Genomic DNA, 23,079 nt, shown 5'->3' on the forward strand with positions numbered 1-23,079 from the left:
TTCCTTGGCTTAGTATGGCCTTCATATTGGCACTGTAAGGGGGTACCTGGTCACCATTTCCGTCTACAAGAGGTGCCGCAAACAGGGCTTGTTCTTTTTCATCCCTTATGTTATACTTTTTTTCAGGGATTATCTAACCAATGTCCACCACCCCTGTTTATTGTTCTTGTATGAGACCTGAACCTTGTTTTGACCTTTCTCATGGTGGCTCCATTTGAGCTTCTAGGTTCAGGCCCTTTAGTGATTTCCCAGGTTGCCATTCTTCCACTATGTGGGTGTGTGAACTCCAGGCCCTGTCCATTAATCCTCCGTACTGTGTGCTCTCCAAGGAAAGGTGACTCTAAGGACCAGGGCCCTTCCTTCCTAAAGTTGTGCTGAACTTCCTGTCGTTCATCACTGGCGGTGGCGGGTCCCTCCACCAGGTCCCTAGGAGGGCTGTCAGTTACTATGTCTATGCAGTTGATGAGGAATCTGTGGCAGAAGGGGCGGACTAATCCACCAGAAAGAACATAACTGTAATGCAAGTAATTTGTTCTTTACACACTATTTCTTTTTTTAAAGAAAATATTTGTTTTCTGTGAATTAATAGAAATCTCTTTATTTTAGGTGGATATGCTTCCGATCATCCTGTGATAAAGATATTTTGGAGAGTTGTCGAAAGCTTTACTGATGAAGAAAAGCGTAAGCTGCTCAAATTTGTTACAAGTTGTTCTCGGCCTCCCCTTTTGGGGTTTAAGGTAATATTGCTTGATTCTGTCCATGAACTTTGATTAAATTTAAATATCCAAGCCATCAGTTATCCTACGATGTACACTGGTAACACATTGGAAGCCTGTTGCTGTGTACAATGCCATGAGTCTTATTCATGATAAATATATTGTCAAACAAGGCCACCAATCATTGAGTGGAATACGTTTACATCTAAACCCACAGCAAATGAAAGTTTTGATCTATGGATTGTTTAGTTAGGAATCAGAAGGCAGCACACGGTTTCTCTTCTCACAACTTCTCAGAGTGTGATGAGACACACACAGTGGTACGCTCACATTAATAAATTATGATAGACAAAGACTGTACAATATATTCATGGTTCCCTTCATTGATATGCTAGAAAAAAAAAGGTATCACATTTGCTAATTACGTGGATGGTACACAATGTGCCATACCACTAACGGGATCACACAGTTTAGATGAATCCCAGATTAATAAAGTATACGATTCTATACAAAATTGGATGGTCTTGAATGGCCTAGCACTAAATAACGAAAAAACTGAACTCAAGTTGGTGGGAACAAATAATAAACTGACTAAACTAGGCCCCATTTTCAACAGTTTTAATATTGCAGATTGCCAGATAAAAGTCACAAAGAAAGTGAAAACCTTGGGCATGACGTCAGACCAGAACTTAAATATGAAACCCCAAGTGAGTAATCTGGTCTCGTCATGCACCTACTATCTTAAGCTAGTTTCTCATCTTCAGCATCTTATTTCACAAAATAATGCAGAAACAATTGCAAGAGCCATAATTGGCGCAAAGATAGATTACTGCTGTAATCTGCTCATTGGGGCCTCACTATCCTAGACTAATCGCCTGCAGGTGATTCAAAACAGTGCGGTACGGGTGGTGAATGGCCTCAAACGGAGGGAAAAATGTGTCCAATGACAGGCAAAGCCTACACTGGTTCCCAGTAAGGGCAAGGATACAATTTAGAATACTCCTGAACGTCCTTCAATGTCGACTAGGTTGTATGCCCATCTACCTAATGGAGGGAGTAGTTGATAAACAGAGCCGGAGGGCACTGAGATCTAACAACACCCACCAATTGAGATTGCTGTGTTGTAATTCCAGTAAAGCCCTTAAGGGAGCTTTTAGCATAGCAGCCCCTTTAGTGTGGAATGCTCTCCCCCTGGACTTAAGAGTTATCCAGTCCACAAAAGCTTCAAAAAGATATTAAAAACACTCTTATTCTGCTAGGCATTTGAGCAGCGCAGAGACCCTATATCTACCTGTGTATTAACCAATCTGTGATGTCTGTCAAGATACTATGTTAGCTAAATGTGTGCCCTTAAACCTGCTGGTACCTTGAGCGCATTACAAATGTAAAGTAAAGTAAATAGTGCCAAAAATGCTCTGGATCCCTAGGGACATATATGTAAAGGGGTCTGATGTGGCTAGGCTTTTACTGTGATGTTGAGATGACAATCTTTCCAACTGTTGTCTTACCCGATACTCATTAATTCCTAACCCTTTCAATTGAAAGTTATGACAGAATTGAAATCTGATAGGGGTAGCATGTTAAGCTGTGTTGGCAATCTCTCAGTTTTTGAGGCTGGAATTAACTTTTATCTGCATGTGCGTGTTGGTCTCCATCAGGTGAATAAACCTATTAAGGCATCCAAATAGCTGGTTGGAGTTTATTCTCTGCTAAACACTCATGACTGAAGTATCCTAAACCCTTGTCCCGATAAACTCAAGGTTGCTTTAAAATGCAGAAGGATGGAAGTAAAGCAAATTATGAGAGATGCAATGATTATTCAACATATCTTTAAGATGCACATGGAAGAGTTGGCTCTTCAGTGATGGAAAATCTGCAGGCAAAGGCAAGCCTGACAAGTGGCCTTATCTCATATGTGGCACTTTCTGCCAGTTCTGGCTATCTAGACCAATACTAATAAGTTGGAAAAAAAAATAACAATGAATGAAAAAACAAAACTTATCAGAACATTTTGCTTTTGTCACAACGTATTTGTCCTCCATACAGATAATGCCATGTGCATGTTAGCTCGCTAAACCAAAATCATCTGTAATGTTGCAAAGTAGGCTTCCACCCCTATGTCTTCTATTATTATTGAGTTACTCTTTATAGAATTGCTAATGGTAAGGATATTGCATAACCAGTATTACTTATGTGACCTGATGGAACAATGAACATGGTAGGTACTATGGTGCCCCAATCTTGGATTTGTACTTGTTTCTATTTTACCTGATTTTCAGGCAAGGTGTCAAGCTTCATAGCGTGCTGCACTTTGGTACCTGCTAGGTGGTCCTTGGCTCGATCCAGGGTTCTCGTCGTCTTATCACAGGTAGCTGGGGAGACGGCAGACGTGGCAAAAAGCTCCCGTGCCCCAGACCAAGGTTACAAAATACCCAAGGTCCTAGGCAGGTTCTATGTCATTCAATTGCCAGGGATTCTTTTGTGGAGTTCTTTGCCACCGATTTTTGGCCAAAAAAACTCATTGAATGTTTTTTGTATGGGGGGTTCTCTTCCCAGTTTTTTTCTACCAATTTCCCACACCCACCTGCCCATTATATCCCTTTACCCCACCCCACATATTTTCAGATGAATGAACATCATATCCGTTGGCAGATTAACATAGACAGGGCAGGAATCCTAAAAGGCAGGGAAAGGCCAAGACAGCATCGCCTCCCCAGAGCAAGAGAAGTTTGCGACACGCTGATCCCATGGCCAGTGCAGCTCTTATAGGAGCCTGCATTTAGCCAAGTCTCCTGCTGCGTTGCCATAGCAAGGGACAACACAGAACGCACTGCACATGCGCATAACTGAATGTGGGATCCCTTGCGCAAGCCCAGTATGGAAAACATGGCAGCACTAATGCAGCAATATCAATGAGGCCACCGCGGGAGACCATGACAGGTAGTGCCTGCAAAGTAGCTGAGGCACCACTCAGGGTAGTGCTGCGAGTGCACCCACTTAGTCCAGAGCCTGCAGGCCACAAGCGCTGTAACACAAGGCTGCTGGATATTAGTTTTGATTTTCACTTGGTTGGGATGTATTCTGATGAGCTTAGCCAAAAAAAAAACCCTCCAGTACCATTTCAATGACTTTTGGGTTGTCCACTCTTCTTCAAAGGTTCCACTGTTTTAGCTAGTCCTGCTCTGACCAGTCTTTACTGCAGGGATTACGCTAAGGGAAAGGCAGCAGCTCTGCCTGCGGTTGCTCTCTGTCTACATTGTCCTGTGGGATATTTTGACCCATTCCGATATGCATCAATTTACAAATGGGGAAAGAAACAGGCAAAAATGGATGCGCTAACTAACCCCTGCGTGTGCAAAATTCTACAAAACTGCGTATGGGTCACAATCACAAAAAAGCTGCGCACCACTGCCACACACAGTCAAAGTGGGGGGAAACAGAATTCTCACTGCAGGAGAATGCTAGTGGGTGCTGTTACATTCAACATAAGGTAAGGCCACAGAATTGGGCTAAAAACCGAAAATGCCTTTTAAAATGTAGCTTTGCAATCTTCAAAGTGCTGTTTTGGCGCTAGATCCATTCATTTCTAGTGAATCCTTGAGAGTAAAAGGGTTACAGATCGTCCAGTGTTGGATTGAGCGGCTCAGAGGAGCCGCGCCTCACTGACTGACAGCAGCTAAGAAATGTATTTCATGAAAAAGGCAGCCCAGCAACATGGTTTTCAGTTCCATAGGAAAAATGTGGCTAAAAATGGTAACATGTAACAATTTCAGCTGTGCAGAGAGAACTCCAAGAAAAGGCTGGATACATGTCCACTGACTGCAGACAAATCCCAGCACTCAAGGACAGAAATAATGCTGAATTAAAAATGTGTGTGCTGCAGAGGAAAATCTGATGTAAAAGCCTCAGTTTAAATGTGTTTTTCAGGAAGAAAGTGCAAAATCGCCTATTTAAAAGCATATTTTTGTTGAAAGGCCTAATTCTTCAAATATCAAAATCCACCTACAAACCGTGTTATTTATATGTTTAAATTAAAGATGTAGGTAACTTAAAGTAAAACCCAGTTTGGAGTTATTACAATTCTGCTTGACAGCTTCAGCCTGGGAATAGTTGACACCTCACTGCTAGCAGGAAGGCCTAATTGCTATGGGGATGCCTCGCATACTCAGAACAAAGGCCCTCATTAGACATTCGTCTTTGCTTCAGGCACAGACAACAGAAGGCTTGGACCCCCATCCTCCCAGAGGAGGGGCAGGATGTGGGGGAGGCTTCTCAGTGACTGGCCATTTGCTCACTTGTGAAGAAAGAGAAAAAAAAACATGGATTTTGAATGGAAATTATTTATTTTGCCACATAACTTCATGACTGTTAGGCAAAAACCTGTGCAGTTCCCTCTGGGACCACTGCAAAAGATTTAGGACTACAGGTGTTTGGCAGTAAACCCACTTGGTAGCAGTCTTACCACACAGATTGACTTGGTAGCTGTGGCTGAGCAGTCAGACTTCCCTCAAGAAGAATTAGGCAGTATACAGAGTATTCACAATAGGTCAAGAGCACACAATAGAACAAGTAAACACTGACCAGAGCTTGGTGTAAAAGAGATATCATTATTTATTTAAAACCACAGCTAGAAAAACACACAGGCACTTATAGTAAGCAATTCAAAAACACGGTCACTAAAAGATATACACTCCCTTAAAAGAATATTAGACAAGTCTTAAGTAAAGCCCCACTTATTTTCAGACAGCGGTGAGCGCTTAAGGTAGATGGCACTCTAATAGTTCGTTTTAAAAAGGGAGAGAAAAGCAGAGAAACAGATCCCAACGCTTTTACAAGAACATAACAAGAGAGGAAGGCAAAGGAAAACCGTGAATTCAGAGTCAGTAGGCCCGGATCCACTTTAAGGGGATCGAAACAAAATGTGTCCAAGGTCACACGGTTGCAGTGCACAAAAGTCTTGTAATGATTCAAAAAGGAGTTGGACCAAAGAAAGGGACCAGTTAGAGGGTCAAGGCGGCCAGCCCAGTCCAGAAGGTTAAGGAGTTATTATTACCTTGTTGCAATCTTTAGAAAGGGAGGCCTGGCGGACACAGTACCTTAAAGTGGTGAGAACGCTCCAGCGGGGGCAGTTGTTCCTGGCAGCGGATGCAAGTCGGTGCTTCGTCCAGGGGAAGAGAGGATCTCGTCGTGGAGGAAGACAGGAGTCCGTTGCACTGCCAGGGAAGAAACCAGCCACGGAGTTTCTCAGGTACAAGGAGCGGTACGTTGATTCGCAGTTCAGTGGTCAGTGGCTATCCGGCTGCCGGGTGCTTGGCAGGGGCAGTTCGACTGCAAACCGAGCTGGGGTGCGAAGAAAGAAAGGTAAACTGGTTGTGCCCACCAGTCAGGGGAAGAAGCCTCTCCAGCCGGGAGATCTTCTCTGTCGTCGGGAAGTGGTGAGTCGGTTCCGCAGGGCTCCACCGGTGGTGTCGTCGTGGTAGGTCGGCTCAGCTTCTCCCTTGTCGGATTCTCAGGTCCTGTGGCGACTTCTGAAGTTCCAGTCCCCAAAGCCCTGCTTTTATGCAGAAAACCCCTATTCACTCAGCCGAGCTGTCACTCAAACATGCTAAGTGGTGAGCCGGCCGGCTCACCACTTGGGATAATCACACAAGAGTGCGACTTGAGTTACCAAGGTAACTCAGTCCAGGGTGCCTAAACCCCCTCCCACACCTCCTGTGGTACCCAGAGTGGCACCACTTTTGGAGGCTTCTGTGGAGAAGCCCGCCAAAAAGTGGAACAAAGGGTTCGACTTGGGTTGGAGTCAAGAAGAGAACACAAACCCATTTTAGAATTCAGTCTTGGCAAGAAATACCAACCGGAGAATTAATATTAATTAAATAAACCGGCGGTATGTTCGAGGCTATGAGAATGAAATAATTAAAGTTGGTAGCCGCGAACAATGGGAAAATCCCATAGGGAAATATTCACGGTCGAATATAAAAAGTAGTTTCCACTGCCATCAGCCAAAACTCGATCAGGGGGGATGGAGACGTGCCCCCTCAACTAACAGACCCCGGGGCAATCGAATTGCCCCGACCAGTATGTCCACAATATGATAGTTTGTACTGGTTTCTGTTAATAATTTGGGACTAGTAAAGCCAATGGTAACTTTACATGCCCTGGGAGACAGTAGTCAGTCCCAGGGTATGGAGTCTATGGTGGGGTGTCACTATGACACCCCTGTGTTACTGCACGGAGGGTGCTGTGTAACACACATAGGAAACACACATGAGACCCTATGGAGTAAAGGACCCCATAGCCCATAAAACACATTACCAATCAAAGGAATACCATAAATCATGACCAAGAGTGGGAGAAAAAGAGTCTCACTCTTGGCAGGAGGAAAAAAAACTCCAGAAATCCAGCAAAGCTTCTGGCTGCTGGGGGACTCACTAGGTTAGGAAATTCAGCCTAAAGAGAGAATTCTCCCTAACACTGACATTTAACATGGCAGCCAAAATAAGTAGACGGGTGAAAAACACATACTTATGAATCTGAACTCATGCTATACATTTGAAGACGTGAGTGAACCTGGTACTGCATAAGGAACAAAAGTTATACTGAAACACTGATTGTGCCAAAACTATTAATGCTGCAAGTCTAACATTGTATACCCGTGTTCTAGTGGTGGTTGCACAGATATGTACTGAATTAGGAATTGTTAGGCCAAATCTTTATGATTAGGAGATGGATCTAAATGTAACCCATGAAATATGTAATGCATGTGTCCGATTTTATTAGTGGGCACAATTATAGAAAGGTGTATTTGTAGGAAAGTTAAATTGTGGTTCAAATAATTGTGGGAGTTCCCAAGTCACATCATAAAATATGACAGCTCTTTCTGTCTTCCAACCAGAAAAAGGCAAGTACATTTGACCACTCACAGCCTTGGGGGTGTGGATTGTAATTCTGCCCCTACCATAAACTGATTAATGTCACTTGCCATAATAAATATGGGAACCTCACCACATACAGACACACACAGATTCCTGACTGCATCCTGATTTCCGTGTGACGCTCTGGTCCCGACTTCTTCATCCTGTTCCAGAACTTCTCATCTTGTTCTGATTCCAGACTACTTTGCAAAACCCAGGCCTTAGCATTTGCTGAACTCTTTTCAGCTAGGCCCAAATCCTGAACCATCCCAAACTTAAGGGAAATAATTCTGATCTAGTTTGGCTTGTTACTATTCATGCTTGCCTGCTGAAACTCGCCATACCGCTAATCTACAGTGTCCAGTGACCAGAAGGGCCAATCCAATCCAGCCTGAGGTGCCAGTCCAATTGACCAGAACCGCCTAGCTGACCATGCCGCCAGAAGTGCCCTGCTGCCTGTAGACCCGATCCGTGATGACTAGAACCTGACGGTCCAATCTTAAAGGATAGTTCCAGGACTTTTTTTTTATTGTCCCTACGGTTCGGCCATGTGTTTTTAAGCATAACTCGGTAGATCGTAGAAAACTTTCCTATGGACCTTACCCGACTTTTCGTCCATTAACGCACTCGAAATCAGCCGCCATTTTCTGATAATCCTATCATTTCCCCCCATCGCCCCGGCTCACCTGCTTTTGCGGCACTAAATCAAATCCCCCGCCCCTGAGCCTGACATCAGCAGACGCCTACCGCCCATTTCCCAACGCCAAAGCACGTTTCGTGTCAACATTCGCTGCGCCTCAGCTAATGAAATGTCGCCATGGAAATGGCAGGACGCCTCTTTCCTCAATAAGTATAAACACACCGTTTCACAACACACAGCAGCAGATTTTCGATTCCATTACTCTCTGTGTTACTTTGAGTATTCTGTGACTCGTTTCTGTGCTCTGGTCAGCTACCTTCGCCGCTTCTAGGCCTTGTGAACACCTGTACCATCTCTGTAAATTATTTTACTTTCTTTACCACACAATGGCTACAATAATGCCGTATATGTACGAGCCCGAGTACACCGAGCAAGAACTACTGGAAAGGCAAGCACGCGAAAACGATGGGGATTCGGACGGCAGTTGGGAGGACCAGTCAACGGATGAAGAGCCTGGACCATGTCGCATGGACGGCGTCTCCACCTGGTGCACGTGCAATCGGTGCGAGCTAATGCCAACTGAGGAGGAGAACTGCTGCTGCCGTGAAAATTCCGGGTGCTTGGCCTACATTTCGGAAGACAAGCCAAGTCCGCAATGCATCACCGAGCTGCCAGAGTTCAGGGAAGCCTGCCTCTCACGGACCGTGTTGAGGATGATGATGGTGCTTATGCACAAACTTCGCGGCACTGTTCGTCCGCGTAATCCGAGTAACGAGTAAGTATACTCTGGTTTTGATGTTAGTGATGCCACTACTATGTCATGGTCGTCTCCCACATATAAAATGACATCTACATATCATTCGAATGCATGTAAATTGGTTCCATATTGTGCATTTTCAAAGCAGAATGACATTTTTTACCTGAATCGACAGTGATAAGAAAGTTTTGTCATTTTAATACAGTTTGCATCTTTCGTTTTCACAGGTGGTACAGGCTGGTGGCCTATCGTTGCTTCACTTGGTGGCTTCACGGGAGGCTCGGACACCGCGTTCGGAGAGTAATACCTGCCTGTGCGGTACTTGCCATTAGACAACATTTCCCCAGCGACAGTGGACAATACCGCGGATTTTCCCTGGATGTGCTGCAACCGGAACTTTACAATGTGTAATGTTTATTATTTATGTTCAATTGAAATTAAGATCTAAAATAAAACCCAACATATATTTTAACAATGGTTGTTTTGATTTTTTAAATGAATCTAGTGTGTCTCCATTGAATAGTCTTCCTGTGCCTTGTCTTGTCACACCACATGTCTCCGGCCAGCATCCTCCCTCACGCTGGCCGCCCACCTTCAATCCACATAACCGTTGAACCCATATGCAGCAGACATACATATGTTATTTTGCGGGTTGGCATCAAGCCTCCCGGCCTTGCCTCCTCCCCCAAAAATACTTACCACACCACTTTGTTCAAGCGTTGGCAATAAAAGGAAGGCTGTTGGATTTTATTGATACAAAACATGGTTATAGGTAAATAATCAATATGGTTGATCATAATAAATCATCCTTTTGGGCACCGGGTACAGAGATGACCCCCTCTGGCCCGTGCCGCCTTGCCACCACAGGCCAGCCTGCTGCTGACTAACTGCCTAGGCATCCAGGGTCTCCAGGGTGAACTGCACCCATATATTCACCTGGGAGGGTGAGGTATTTATAAACTCACCCCCCTGCCTTCCATGTACTAGATCCTGCAGCCTGCCTCTTACATGCAGTTAGATGGCCTCTCCTTGGTGAGGCCCTGCGGCAAACGAGTCTTGTCTGCACGACCACCGCCCTAATCCACCCCCCCCCGCCCTATCAAAGGCAGTTCGCACCGGGGTACTTGTGCTGCCAAGTGGAGCTGTCAGGGAGCGATAAAGGCCAAGAGGTGCCAAAGACCATGTACACTTCAAAGTGGTCTATAGAGCATGGGTTGTTCCCATGTCTACCTCCAGACCCCGTGTCTCCTGCCAAGCATCCCCCCTCACGCTGGACGGCCCCCTGCAATCCACATAAGTGTGTCTCCATTCACGAGTCTTCCTGTGTCTTGTCTGCACGACCGCCGCCCCAATCCACCCCCCCCCCCCCGCCCTATCAAAGGCAGTTCGCACCGGGGTACTTGTGCTGCCAAGTGGAGCTGTCAGGGAGCGATAAAGGCCAAGAGGTGCCAAAGACCATGTACACTTCAAAGTGGTCTATAGAGCATGGGTTGTTGTTCCCATGTCTACCTCAAGACCCCGTGTCTCCTGCCAAGCATCCCCCCTCACGCTGGACGGCCCCCTGCAAACCGCATAATGCCACGACATATACACGTCATTCATTCACAAACACACCCCTGTTTCGAATTCTTTATAACCCACTTCATATTTCTAATGAGAACTTCTTTGCGCTTTGCTAGTCAACCCGTGAAGGTGCTGGTTATCTGCTCTTCGTCTCTGTGAACTTCCGTGACCACTTCGAGGAAACTGCTTGCAACCTGTGAACTGCTCCCTGTTCTACGACAAGAAACTACTCTGATCCCTGCATCTAACTGTTTGTTCGTCAAGGTAAGGCCATGTACCATAATCATTTTGCGTCCAATTTCTTTTCGTTCAAGACAGTACATGCAAGGAACTAGTCACATGTTCTGAGTTTACATTGGTATTCATAGAGAATTGTTGATCTTTACTTTTCAGAACTTTCCACAATGCCTGCCTGTTCCATTGGCGGTTGCCCTTCGAAGACCCATAATAAATCTGAAGGTACTATAATGCATGTTTTCCCTAAGACAATAGATCAGATAAGAGAATGGGTCCGATATTGCGGATATCCACCGTCTGAGCTTGAAAGTAGAGTCCTAGAAGTCTTTGCGGACAAGAGGGGTGATCGATACCGCATCTGCAGCAGGCACTTTAGCTCAGACATGTACTCCACATCATTGCTAATAAAGAAGAACACACCGCGAGCGAGGCGAAAATTGCTCTCAACCGCTATTCGTCCACATCCCTCCACTGGTGAGTCAAGTTTACGTATTTATCTCTCGTTCTTGTGGTAGTGTGTAGCATTAGCTAACAATAATTTCCCCATTTATGTATCCACTCAATATGAAGGCGGAAGATTCTCCATCCGTGTCGTTATTGCAGTCATCAGCCACTTCAAGCGCCTATCGGGTAATCTTACTTAGCTATTCTGCCACTGACTTGTTTTGGGCATGTAAATCAATAGTTTTAATTTATCGTGTGATTATTTTACCTAATGGTACACCCTTGTACTCGTCCTCTAGTCTTTGTTTTCAGTTATAATTATTGTTATCCAAAATAATGCAAGTACTGTCTTTCAGGGAGATGCTGAGGAGTCCAACGTATTGACGACAACCGTTGATGTCACTCAGATGCTCGAGGTACGTTTCCGGACAGTTCCATCGATGGAGATCATCAGATCTTGCATTCTTGTAGCGTGATTGTTACACACAATGTTTCTTTCGTTTTTAGCCATTGATATGTCCTTCTGTCGTCGCCCTCCTATGTGTCTTCTTTTTTCAATATTGTGTTCATTACTAATGAAAGTCCTATGTTTCAGGGAGTCGATGGAGCATTAGTCCAAGAAGAAGGGGGAGCATACAGTTACGGGTCGGCGCAACATCTTGCAGAAGTGTGCACCGCAGTTACATCATCCCTTGATGTTCTTATGCATTTCGAGGTATGGATACTGACAGTTCGATCAAGCGAAATCATATGACGTGATTACATCCGCTATACTTCCTTCTTTATTAACGCAAGTACTATGTTTCAGGGAGATGACGGAGCTTCTTCTACAAGAACATCACCCCTAGTAGTTGATGCAGATCTCTGGGTGGTGACACTTCCAACGATCGAGCAAATCGAATCATATTTACATATCCATTATTTATTTTAGACAACTGATCATTTGTGCAGGTCTATTTAGATGAGCCGTTGACGCCTGCACAAAGGTTATGTTCTTTTTAACAAAATAGAAAACCATACTAATGCAATTACTGTGTTTCAGGGAGTTACTGAAGCATCATCTTCAATAATATCATCAATGGAAGTCTATGAGGAGCCCGAGGTATGGATCTTGACAGTTCCATCTAACTAGATCAACAATGCGTGAATAATTGTCGTTTGAATGTTCTACACAAAGCGTTCATTCGTGTTTTGCTATTGAGATGTACGTGGGTATTGGTCCTCAAGTACATTTTGTGTTTTCGATATTATTATACATACTAATGAAAGTTCTATGTTTCAGGGAGTCGATGGAGCGTCAGTGCGTGATGGATGTGCTTATCATGAAAATATAGTCGTTGCAGCGCAAGAGGAAGTGGAGACATGCACACACGAGTCGGAGCAACAGCGTCCTGATGTTAAAGTTCGAGGCAAGAAAGTTTCAAAGAAAAGAAAGCAAAAGAAGGTTAGTGTCCTGGTCACTATATTATGTTGTTTTTCACTGTTAATAGTTCAATACTGTAAGTTGTGTTTAAACTGAACATCCCTTTTCCAATCTGTCCTCTAGTTGCGAGTGGTTGTACGAACTAGATCTACACAGACAGTGAAGCGAACGAGAGATGTTGCTTGTCAAACCTTTTGGCAGGGACTTGAGACTGGAGATGCATCGTGCCAATGGGAAGAATATGAAGTGATTGACAACGGAGCTATAACACATCCAGCCATTGATAGTGAATGTCCTCCTGGTAGTTCGGATGCAGTCGGAGATCAATTCACAGAATCCACACCCGCAAAAACTAAGACCGCGAGAAAGTTGAAGAAATTGTTTTATTCACCCATCGCCGGAGAAGGAACAGATGTTGCAATGGAAGAGAATGAAGTGGACGACAATGAAACACCATCAATATCACTGAACATAGCGGAAGACGATATCAGAGATTCTACCTTTCATGTGAGTGACATGTCCTCAACGTTACAGGCCGAACCAGCTGGGATGCAGAGTGACAGTATAAGGAAAGAGACCAAATTCATTGTATTCGATAGTTGTTTGATTGATATTATTATTCGGATGAAATGTGGGCATTCAGTTGGTGGGGAAGTATGTGGGGAGCCATTGATTAATGTGACTCGTGCAATTCGAGGCACTAACCTTAAAATACATGCCACCTGTACAAAATATCATCCTTTCTCATGGTCTGCACAACCCATGCTGGGGCAACTGCCAGCAGGCAATCTACTTTGTGCAGCGGCTGCACTTTTTAGTGGTTCAAGTTTTAAAAAGTTAGAGTCTTTCTTTCAGTTTGTGGGAATCCATTTCATTGCAAAAACTCAGTTCTACAAATACCAAACCGATTATCTATTTCCAGCCATTAGCGAAGCTTGGAGAATGGAAAAAATGTCTATTGATAGTACATTCGCGGGCAAACGGTTCAGGCTAGCCGGTGATGGACAGTGCGACAGCCCAGGATTTTCAGCCAAGTACTGCACCTACCACTTTCAGGACATGGAAAGTAAGAAAATTGTGAGTTCGGTGGTCGTGCAGGTGTCACAAAGTACATCCTCAGTGGCCATGGAGAAAGTTGGCTTTGTAGCATCATTGCAAGAACTACAATCGCGGGGAATGGTGATCGACCTGATAGCCACGGACAGACACGTTTCAATTGCCAAGACAATGAGAGAAGAGTACAAAAATATAAATCACCAATTTGACGCTTGGCATCTTGCAAAAACAATCAATAAAAAAATGTCGGCTGCAGGTAAAAAAAAAGATATGCAAGGTATTTCACAGTGGTCCAAGTCAATCAGCAACCATCTTTGGTGGAGCTCAAAAACATGTGGAGGGTCGTTGGAAATTCTACTGGAAAAATGGCGGACAGTAATGTTACACTGTAGCAACGTTCACCGCTGGAACACAAACCAACATTTCCACAATTGTGAACATGGCCATTTGTCCACAGAGGAGGCACGGAAGAAGAAGTGGTTGATTCCTTCATCACCCACTCACAAAGCCATTGAAAAGATTGTATTTGATAAAACTATAACAAGAGATTTGAGGGGACTCACGGAATTCTGCCACACAGGAGATTTGGAGGTGTTCCACAATATGTGCCTAAAGTACAGGCCAAAACGATTGCATTTTGGCATGGAGGGCATGATAAATCGGACTCTTCTAGCGGTCTTGGCACATAACCATAATGTTGGGCGTCAACAAAGTAGGACGACCGGAACTTTAGGGACACTTCGCTACAATAAGGCCTTCACTAAAAGAAGTAAACAATGGTTATCAAACCAGTGTTTGAGGATATGCAATATGACTTTATTGAGAGACTTATTGTTGATGTCCTAGATAGGCACATACATGGAGTTGTGAACGAACCTGTGCAGGGGACAACTGCATTGCCACCCAACATTGCCTCTGTTCCATGTCCACCTAAAGAAGAGCTCATTGAGAAATACACATCACGGTTTAAATGATTGTAATTTGATTGTCTGTTCTCTCGAGTCTCCTCATGTCGCAGGCCCATTGAATATGTGTATCTATGTAATGTGTAAATAAAAGTGATTGCTCAGTGTACATGCAATGTGTCTCTCCACCGTTGCCCCTCCCTTCACCGTGCAGTTGTGCGAACCACCCCGGTGTCACCTGTGACTTTGTTCTGGAGTCTCCTCATGTTGCAGGCCCATTGAATATGTGTAACTATGTATTGTGTAAATAAAAGTGATTGCTCAATGTACATGCAATGTGTCTATCCAACCTTGTTCATTTGCGCATTAAATTAAACCAAACAGTAATATAAATCATTTTTCAAAAAATATAGAATGTCTCCGTATTTATGGTTCTCTGGGGCTGCAAATGCACGCAGACAAAATGCAAAGATGGAGTGTAAATTTCAAGTCCTGTGAGATGGCCTTACACTGAATGTAGCTAACTAGGAATGTGTGCTCGTTCAAAGTGAAGGTCAGCTGCTTTGATTTTTTGTTTGGGTGCCGGAATGGCCCACGACTCAGTATAAGGCTCTATTGTTATTTGACCTTGACAGGCCGGGACCATCCCGAAAGACTTCTTTTTGGGGGTGTGGGGCAATAACGTAAGAAACGATAATGAATATAATTTCAGAAACGAAAGCCATTTAATGTTCGTTCATTAGAAGAAATAACGTCGGCATAGAAGGAGTGGTATTTCGGGGCTGCCCTACGCACAGACACAATGGAAAATGCAAATATAATGTAAGTAACTCTTTAGATGAGTTTATACCGCAATTTAATTACTATACAGTAGCTTTAAAGACGGGTTAAGTTGTACTTGTTCGTTCTATGTGGCATATTGTTTTGTACCGCGCACTATCTTGAGGAGAACCATCTCCTTTTACGGAAGCACCTCAAAACCTTCCTCTTTGCTTCTGCTTTCTCTCTCCCTCTCCCCTGCTACAACTGGTCCACTGTCTGCGACCTCGGTCCTGGGCCCTTCCACTCTCCAACTGCACTGCCTCCCTGTCAACCCCTGCACTGGGGGACTGTCTCAGTATCCTACAGCCCCCCCTTGACGTATAATACCCAGTTGCACTGTCCTAGCTATGAAATAATTTCCCGACCTAATATATAAAATTAATAATTTTAATAAAGATCTGATGGTGAGACTAATTTCATTTTTTATGTTTTTAAAACAGGTACATCCTTCATTATTGTATGTGTCACGAGTACCAGACACCGGCGGATGGCTTTTTCAACCGCCAGTTGCTTCTCCGCGTGAACAACGTTACCACCCTGACCATTTTATGGGACGATCGCCAAGTACAAGTATGCCCTTACGCGGTACTAACGGCTAGATGCAACATACAGACCGTTGTGGTGGCCTAGTGCCTCATTGTTGGAACAGCCATGCGATTATCAGTGCGACCGAAGAGCTTATTTTATCGTAAACCAACACCCTGTGTACTGCACACGAACATCGCTTGCCTCAAGACGAACTATTTTGGATCGAGAGCAAAGAAAAATGCAAATCGCTGAATATTCTCAAAACATTTGATGTCAAATAAATGTACTTTGCCAAATGTACAATCTTGCCGTTTGCTTTTAAACCACAGTTTCATATTCCGAATTGTGGCGCTGTATTGTGAGATGATCTAAGACCCTGTGTACAGCAAAGGAACATCGCGTGCCTCAAAACAAACTTTTTGGAACGTGAGCAAATAAAAATGAAAATCGCTGAATATTCTCAAAACATTTGATGTCAAATAAATGTACTTTACCAAATTTACAATCTTGCGGTTTAATTTAAAAGTACAGTTTCATATTCCCAATTGTGGCGCGCTGTGTTGTGTGAGCTCATCTGTGTTGATTTCCGGGTTCTGTGTGGAGTTGCGTAGAAGACGCCTGGGCGCGTTTGCCTACGCAGCTCAGTCACGTCACGGATAGAGGCGGGGAATATGAATGTTTTGATAAAGTCTGTTTAAGGGGCGGGGGATTTGATTTAGTGCCGCAAAAGCAGGTGAGCCAGGGCGATGGGGGGAAATGATAGGATTATCAGAAAATGGCGGCTGATTTCGAGTGCGTTAATGGACGAAAAGTCGGGTAAGGTCCATAGGAAAGTTTTCTACGATCTACCGAGTTATGCTTAAAAACACATGGCCGAACCGTAGGGACAATAAAAAAAAAGTCCCGGAACTATCCTTTAATTTACAGTGGACTGTGAGTATAAACAGGTATCATAGTAACCCATAGTATATTTGCCTTGTCCTCCCCCAATCTCAACCCATCCTCTCTTTAACTTAAGAACATCCAATATTGCCAGAAACATTCTTGCAACCCTGTTTGCATCCCTAGTGCTAGCGCTGATTTCTCTCATTTGTTTTGCTAGACCATAAGCCATCAGTGATTTAGATTAAATAAAGTAATTCCCATAAAGAAAACGTAGTATCCGCCACGTGAAGAGTTACAAGCGGCCGTGCGTAACTGTGACGATTCCTGGGCGGCATTCTTCTTTTTCTTAGTCATTAATATAGTTTAAATAAAACCAATCTGTCATTTAAAACTGATTTTCCGTTTTTCTCTGTTCATTTTTCTCCAAAACGCCTCTCATTCAAACATGCATAACTTCTTCAATTTTATAGCTAGAGACTTAATTTCAACTCTCACTGACACCTAAGACCTGTAGCTACATCGACGACTAAAATTGCGAAACAGCATATTTGACCCATTTTTATTAAAAACTGCATAGCGAAAATTAGGCGGGAATTTGCATTTTTGCAAAGGTTTACCACGTGTGTTTTCCCATTCAAAGTATTTCCAAACTTCTATTCTGATTTAAAGTGTGTTCTTTTGCTCATATTGTAGCTTATGTTTGTTAGGCCCTGTTCAGTATTGCTCCCATAGGAATTTATATCAAATTAAGGATTTTTGCACACTTTTCATTGTTTCACTAAGCCATTTTCAACTGTCATTTTAATAGTGTAAAAGTTCCAAAACGCTTTTCTCCCTTATTTGGGCAGGGAAGATTTCATTCAAACTTCATATACTGTTCTTCAATCCTAAATACCTGCTGCTTACTGACATCTGTGTAGAACTGCTCATTTGTGAATTAAGAACTTTGCAGGGGGAAAATCTTAAACCTAAGCGCAATCTTTTCACAAGCCAAAATTGTTCTTTTCTCTGTGTTTTACATTCTGTGTCGCTAAAAAGTGAATTCAATTGCCTTATTACTTTCTGAATTGTTTCGTCTCCACTGGAGGTTATACTGATTCAGAAGGATGCAGACCTTCTTCACAAAAGAGCAAAAAAAAATTAAACTTAGTTATTTTTCACTTTCATTTAAATTCAATTGTTTTATTTTTCAGTTTACATTATAAATGTAGGCTATTTCTGCCCAGGCCATTATTAAAAAAAGAAAATACTCCAGATAGTGTAAGCCATTGATCTCTCCCTTCTGTGGTGTGGTGAGCAGCTACCACTGCCAAGACCTTTGTGACAGCACTTGGTTTTGATGGTAGCCTAAATGCCAGTAAAGGAAACTGATAGTGCTCTTTCCATACACATTGAAGGTACATTTCTATCCAAATATGTGTATTTTTTAAAATGTGTGTCTGGTCTGTTTTTGATTTACTGTTAAGGGGAAACCCCCAGCCCAACCTTTCCACTTAGCTATTTCCGCCCGTGAAAGTATACTTTAAAAACAGGGAGAACTGCAACTGCCTTCAAACATTCTTTCAACCTTGTCATCTTCTCTAATCTGTACGGCTTCTATCCAGAAGTCGTATTCTTTTGTTTTGATCTAACCTTATATGTTTTATTTGTTGTTGCAGTTATTTGTGCTTTCTTCCCGTTTAGCAAAGTGTTTTCTGTAAATGTTACTTTTCTTCTTTATTTCTTGGATTTCTTATTTTTGTGGTGGTACTTTTAGTTCATACCTTCTGGTTATTAAAGATTACGTTTGCAGATTTGGGATTGCAGTATCTGCAAAAGATATGAGTATTTCTGCAAACCACCATGGGGTTTCCCCCAAACTTTAGAAATTTCTATCTTATTCTGTGCAACATAAAGGTAATTGTGTTGTGTATGTGCTGCCTCTCCAGGATACAGTCAGAGACACCTTTAAAGAAGTGTTGGATTTTCATCCAAACTCTCATTGCCTGCTTAGCATCAGGGTCTTGTGCATCACTTGTGTGCCAATTACTTGGTTTACAATGTGTTTCCTCTAGTAGTTCACATTTTGGAGAAACATGAGGGTTGAGTCTTGATGATTGCTCATGCCCATCTACATCTTCTATGGTTGATGTAACAGTCCAATCTGTTCCGGTGGTACCTTGTGACAGATGCCCTTCTTTTTTGCCATGGTGATTACCTGGCCCATCATCCAGTAAGCGTCTTCTAGGATGGACAGGGAAAGATTTGTCAAACATTCTCCTATAGCTTAGACTATCACATTCTCTCTGCTTACATTTCTCCCATATATCTTATATGCCAGGACAGTTGACCCGAATCTTGACTGATGGCACCGCCATGTATTATCTGAACAAATAAGATGCTGAGGTTTTGCTGTGCAGAGAGCCCTGTTCAAATGGTTGTGACCACTCAACAGGTGTCGTTATCAGTTGGCCATCTGTCAGATAGCAGAATGTGATGTCTAGAAGTGAGAGCTGCAAAAGGAAATGATGGATGACATCTTTGCAGTATGGAGTCTTACTCAGCTCGACCTGTTCTCCACCACAAGAGACCAAAAAATCAGCTGTCTTTTTATAAGGACATTTCTTGTCATGGTGCTAGGTCGTGGATATTCATTTCTTTTTTACAATAATTGTCAAATATAAAACATAGCAGACAGGTCTTGGTTATGCACAACCACTAGTGCCTATGTAGGCTCACTAAACAACAATGGGCTTTACTCCTTTTGCAACCTGCAGGCCTAGTATAGAGTTCTCCCTTCCCCTATGAGTCAGAGTTGCAGATACTGGCAGTATATTTCTCCAAATTTGCATTCCGTGTTTCTACGGTCACTCTCTCCATAATGGCAAGTCTTCCGTCCAGTTCTCTACCTCGATCGATCACATGGATTTCCAGCTCCTGGTTATTAGCCCTTTTCTCAAAGAAAGGCTGTTTTTCACAAAAAGCTTGTCTCAGTATCCAAGACCCACTAGTCTGGGTAAATCACTGAACATTATGTGTATACTTCCCATAAGTGTGGTGGCGTTCTGCACTAGGTTAATCCTCTACTTACTCTTACTTCCCGTCCCCTTTCCTCCATACTGTATGGGCGTCCCTTCCAAGGGACGGGAGACGGAACCTTTTTCACCAGAAAAAACCTTCTTCCCCTTTAAATTTAGAGGCGCGTGGGGGCACGGGCCAAGGAGCATGCGCTGCCCTGACTCCACCCTACGGCGCCACACCCCATTCCCCTTTTCTGTGTCGATGGGAACGGACAGAATTCACCAGCGCTCCTGGGTTTTGCTTTGGCCATGTAATTTCACGCCCGGATACTTCTTCTCTTTGTCTTCTTTTTTTGTTGTCTTATCTATCATCCAGGTACACGGTCATCAGGCGTCTCACTCCTCCCCGGCGCATGTCAACTTCTACAGGGTTCAGCCGGTGTCCATCCTACAACAGGATCTTCCCAACTTCAGACCCCCACGCCCTCTGCCTACGTTGCCTTGGCCCAGACCACGGTTGGCAGTCATGTTCGGCGTGTGACTCGCTGTCCTCGAAGGCGCTGAAGAACAGACTAGCCAGGTGAAGGGAGCTCTTCCAGAGGTCGCCTCTAGAGGATCTCAAGAACTTTGTGACGCATCGACCCAGACCCAAGGTAGGGCCAATATTTTCTAGTGTACCCCACAAGGGAGACTTCTTCCCAGGGTCTCTCCCGCGTGGGAGGGACCGGCCAGGTCCTTCTACCGGCATGTGCACCAAGACTGCTACAGCTACCAGCCTTCAGGTCGTGGTATCCTCGGATCCTCCCGGGCGCAGTGTTGAGGGACCTGAAGGTTTTTGTACCGGGTCTTCACCCGAGGGGCTATGCCCTTTTACCGGCACAATGGCCAAGGGTCTACCCCCTATCCCCGGCAATGTGTCCGAGGGGCTACGCCCTAATACCGGCAGTACGTCCGAGGGGGCGCCTAAACGCAGCTCTACGAACCCCGGGTCAAGGGGGTAACACCTACCGGGCCAAGACCCGAGGAGCAGGGTAGGCCTCATGACCCACACGCAAGAGTCTTGGACGAGGCCGGCCCAGCGGGCTGAGCAACACGTCGCAGGCACGTGGCAGGCAGCTCGACAAAAATGCCCGTCACACCAGAAAGGGGCACCCGTCCAACGCCATTCCACGAACTCAGCGAAGAACAAGTGTCAAGGTGGGACTGGCCTCAACCAGGTACGTGGCCCACAGTCTACCCTTCATTTGCGCAGGGCAACTTTCCTTTGCGTCCATCCTTTGCGTCCATATGGACTGGGTACGCAGCGGCTCCAGCAGCCCCCCGCTACCCTGTTGGTACCTCCTGCAACATCTTGGGCCAGTGAGGAGGTGCTCTTCGAGAAGTTTCTCAGTCTCTCCTCAGATGCGGGTTATCATCAAGGACGCAGTCAGGGAAGCCCTCCCCGCCATGCTAATAGCACCAAAGACGCCTCCATCGGGCTCCCAGGCCCCGGTGTAGCCGCCTCTTCTGGCTCCACAGCCAACTCTGCAACCTCCGCTGCCTCCTCAGCCTCTGGCTGCGGTCGCTGTACCCCAGCCTCCAGCGCAATCTACTCCTCCGCCTCCACAAGATCCTCTAGATCCGCAGGATACGGACGAGGAGGAGGATCCGCACACGCCATCCTCAGCCAGGGCCTTCCATGAACGTCTTGCTGGCGGAGTACCTGGGCCTCCCCCAACACAAGGTCAAACAGCCGGCAGAGGGGGTTCTGGCTGAAGTCTTCACAAGATGCCCCTCTGCCAACACGGGGATTCCACTGCAAACCGATGTATAAGGGTTGGCTCAAGCCCCACTCTGTCCAGCCGGTCAACCGATGCCTGGATGCCAAGTCCAGGCAGATGGAGGGGGATACACTCGTGCTCTCGACCCATCCTCAGCCACACTTGCTGCGGCATCACTATACTCCAAGCCTCAGTCGTCCTCAGCCTCCTCCTCTGCAGCGCTGCTAGGCAAGGAGGAGAAGCTCTTGGACGCGTACGGCACAAAGATCTACTCCAACGCCTCCTTGCACCTGCGTCAGGCTGTTAGGCAGAAACCTGTGCAGTTCCCTTAGGGAACACTGCAAAAGATTTAAGACTACAGGTGTTAGCAGTAAACCCACTTGGTAGCAGTCTGTACCACCCAGATTTACCTGGTAGCTGTGGCTGAGCAGTCAGACTTCCCTCAAGAAGAGTTAGGCAGTGTGCAAAGTATACACAATAGGCACTCAGATACAACAATACAAGCAAACACTGACCAGAGCTTTGGTATCACAGTATATAATTATTTATTTAAAAACACACTGTTTGAAACACTCCAGCACTCTTGTGGTAAAATATTCTAAACACAGTTACTATTATAATATATACACCCCCTTTTTCCTCATCAGATAAATCACAGTAAAACACCACTTATTTTCATACAGAGGTGAGCGCTTAACTAGATTGCACTCCAATAAGTTTGTGAGAAAGGGAGGGGAAAAGACAGAATATGGAAAGGTACACCACTCTAAGATTCAGGAACACTATTAGCAAGGCAGAAGAGCAAAAGTCACTGGTGAGCCAAAGTCCAAAGGCTGGGCCCCCTCTTAGAGAGAGCAGAGCACAAATGCGCCCAAGATCACAGTTACACTAGGCTTAGAAAGTCTTGCAGAGGGTTCAAAAAGAGTTTAGAGAGGCTTAGGAAAGTTTAGCCAGGGTGTCCCAGGCTAACCCAGGTTCGAAAGCCGGGGGCTAAATCTACCCCGTACAGTCGGTAGCAAGGGAAACCAGGCGGGACACAGTACCTTAAGTGGGAAGGATCCTCCAGCGGTGGCAGTTGTTCCTGGTAGTGGGTACAAGTTCCGTCGTCGTCGTCCAGGGGAAGAGAAGATCTCGACTTGGAGGAAAGATGAAGGTCGTTGCACTACCAGGGCAGAAACCAGCCGCAGAGTTTTCCGGTTAAAGGCGGTACCTTTGTTTCGTGGTTGTGGTAAAACGTGGTATCCCGGTTGCCGGGGTGCTTGGCACGGGCAAGACGGCCACGAGGTACGTCGGGAAAGCAAAAAGACGGTGAAACTGGTTATCCCCACCAGTCAAAGGAAGAAGACTCTCCGGCGGGAGATCTCCTCTGTCGTTGGGAAAAGTGGTGAGGCAGTCCAGCAGGGCTCCACCGGTGGTGGTGTCGTGGCAGG

At 44.9% G+C, this 23,079-nt stretch overlaps 1 protein-coding gene across 1 annotated transcript in view; it reads left to right on the forward strand.

Moving 5' to 3' along the window:
* UBE3C (ubiquitin protein ligase E3C) overlaps nt 1-23,079 on the forward strand; it is a 2,658,557-nt gene that overhangs the window by 2,506,992 nt on the left and 128,486 nt on the right. The window contains exon 23 of the mRNA XM_069647972.1: nt 607-737. Coding sequence (XP_069504073.1) covers nt 607-737 — 131 coding nt within the window. The remainder of the gene's footprint in view (nt 1-606; nt 738-23,079) is intronic.

The sequence above is a fragment of the Ambystoma mexicanum genome, chromosome 2q (genome assembly GCF_040938575.1).
Source record: "Ambystoma mexicanum isolate Mex_15411 chromosome 2q, UKY_AmexF1_1, whole genome shotgun sequence".
Taxonomy (NCBI): domain Eukaryota; kingdom Metazoa; phylum Chordata; class Amphibia; order Caudata; family Ambystomatidae; genus Ambystoma; species Ambystoma mexicanum.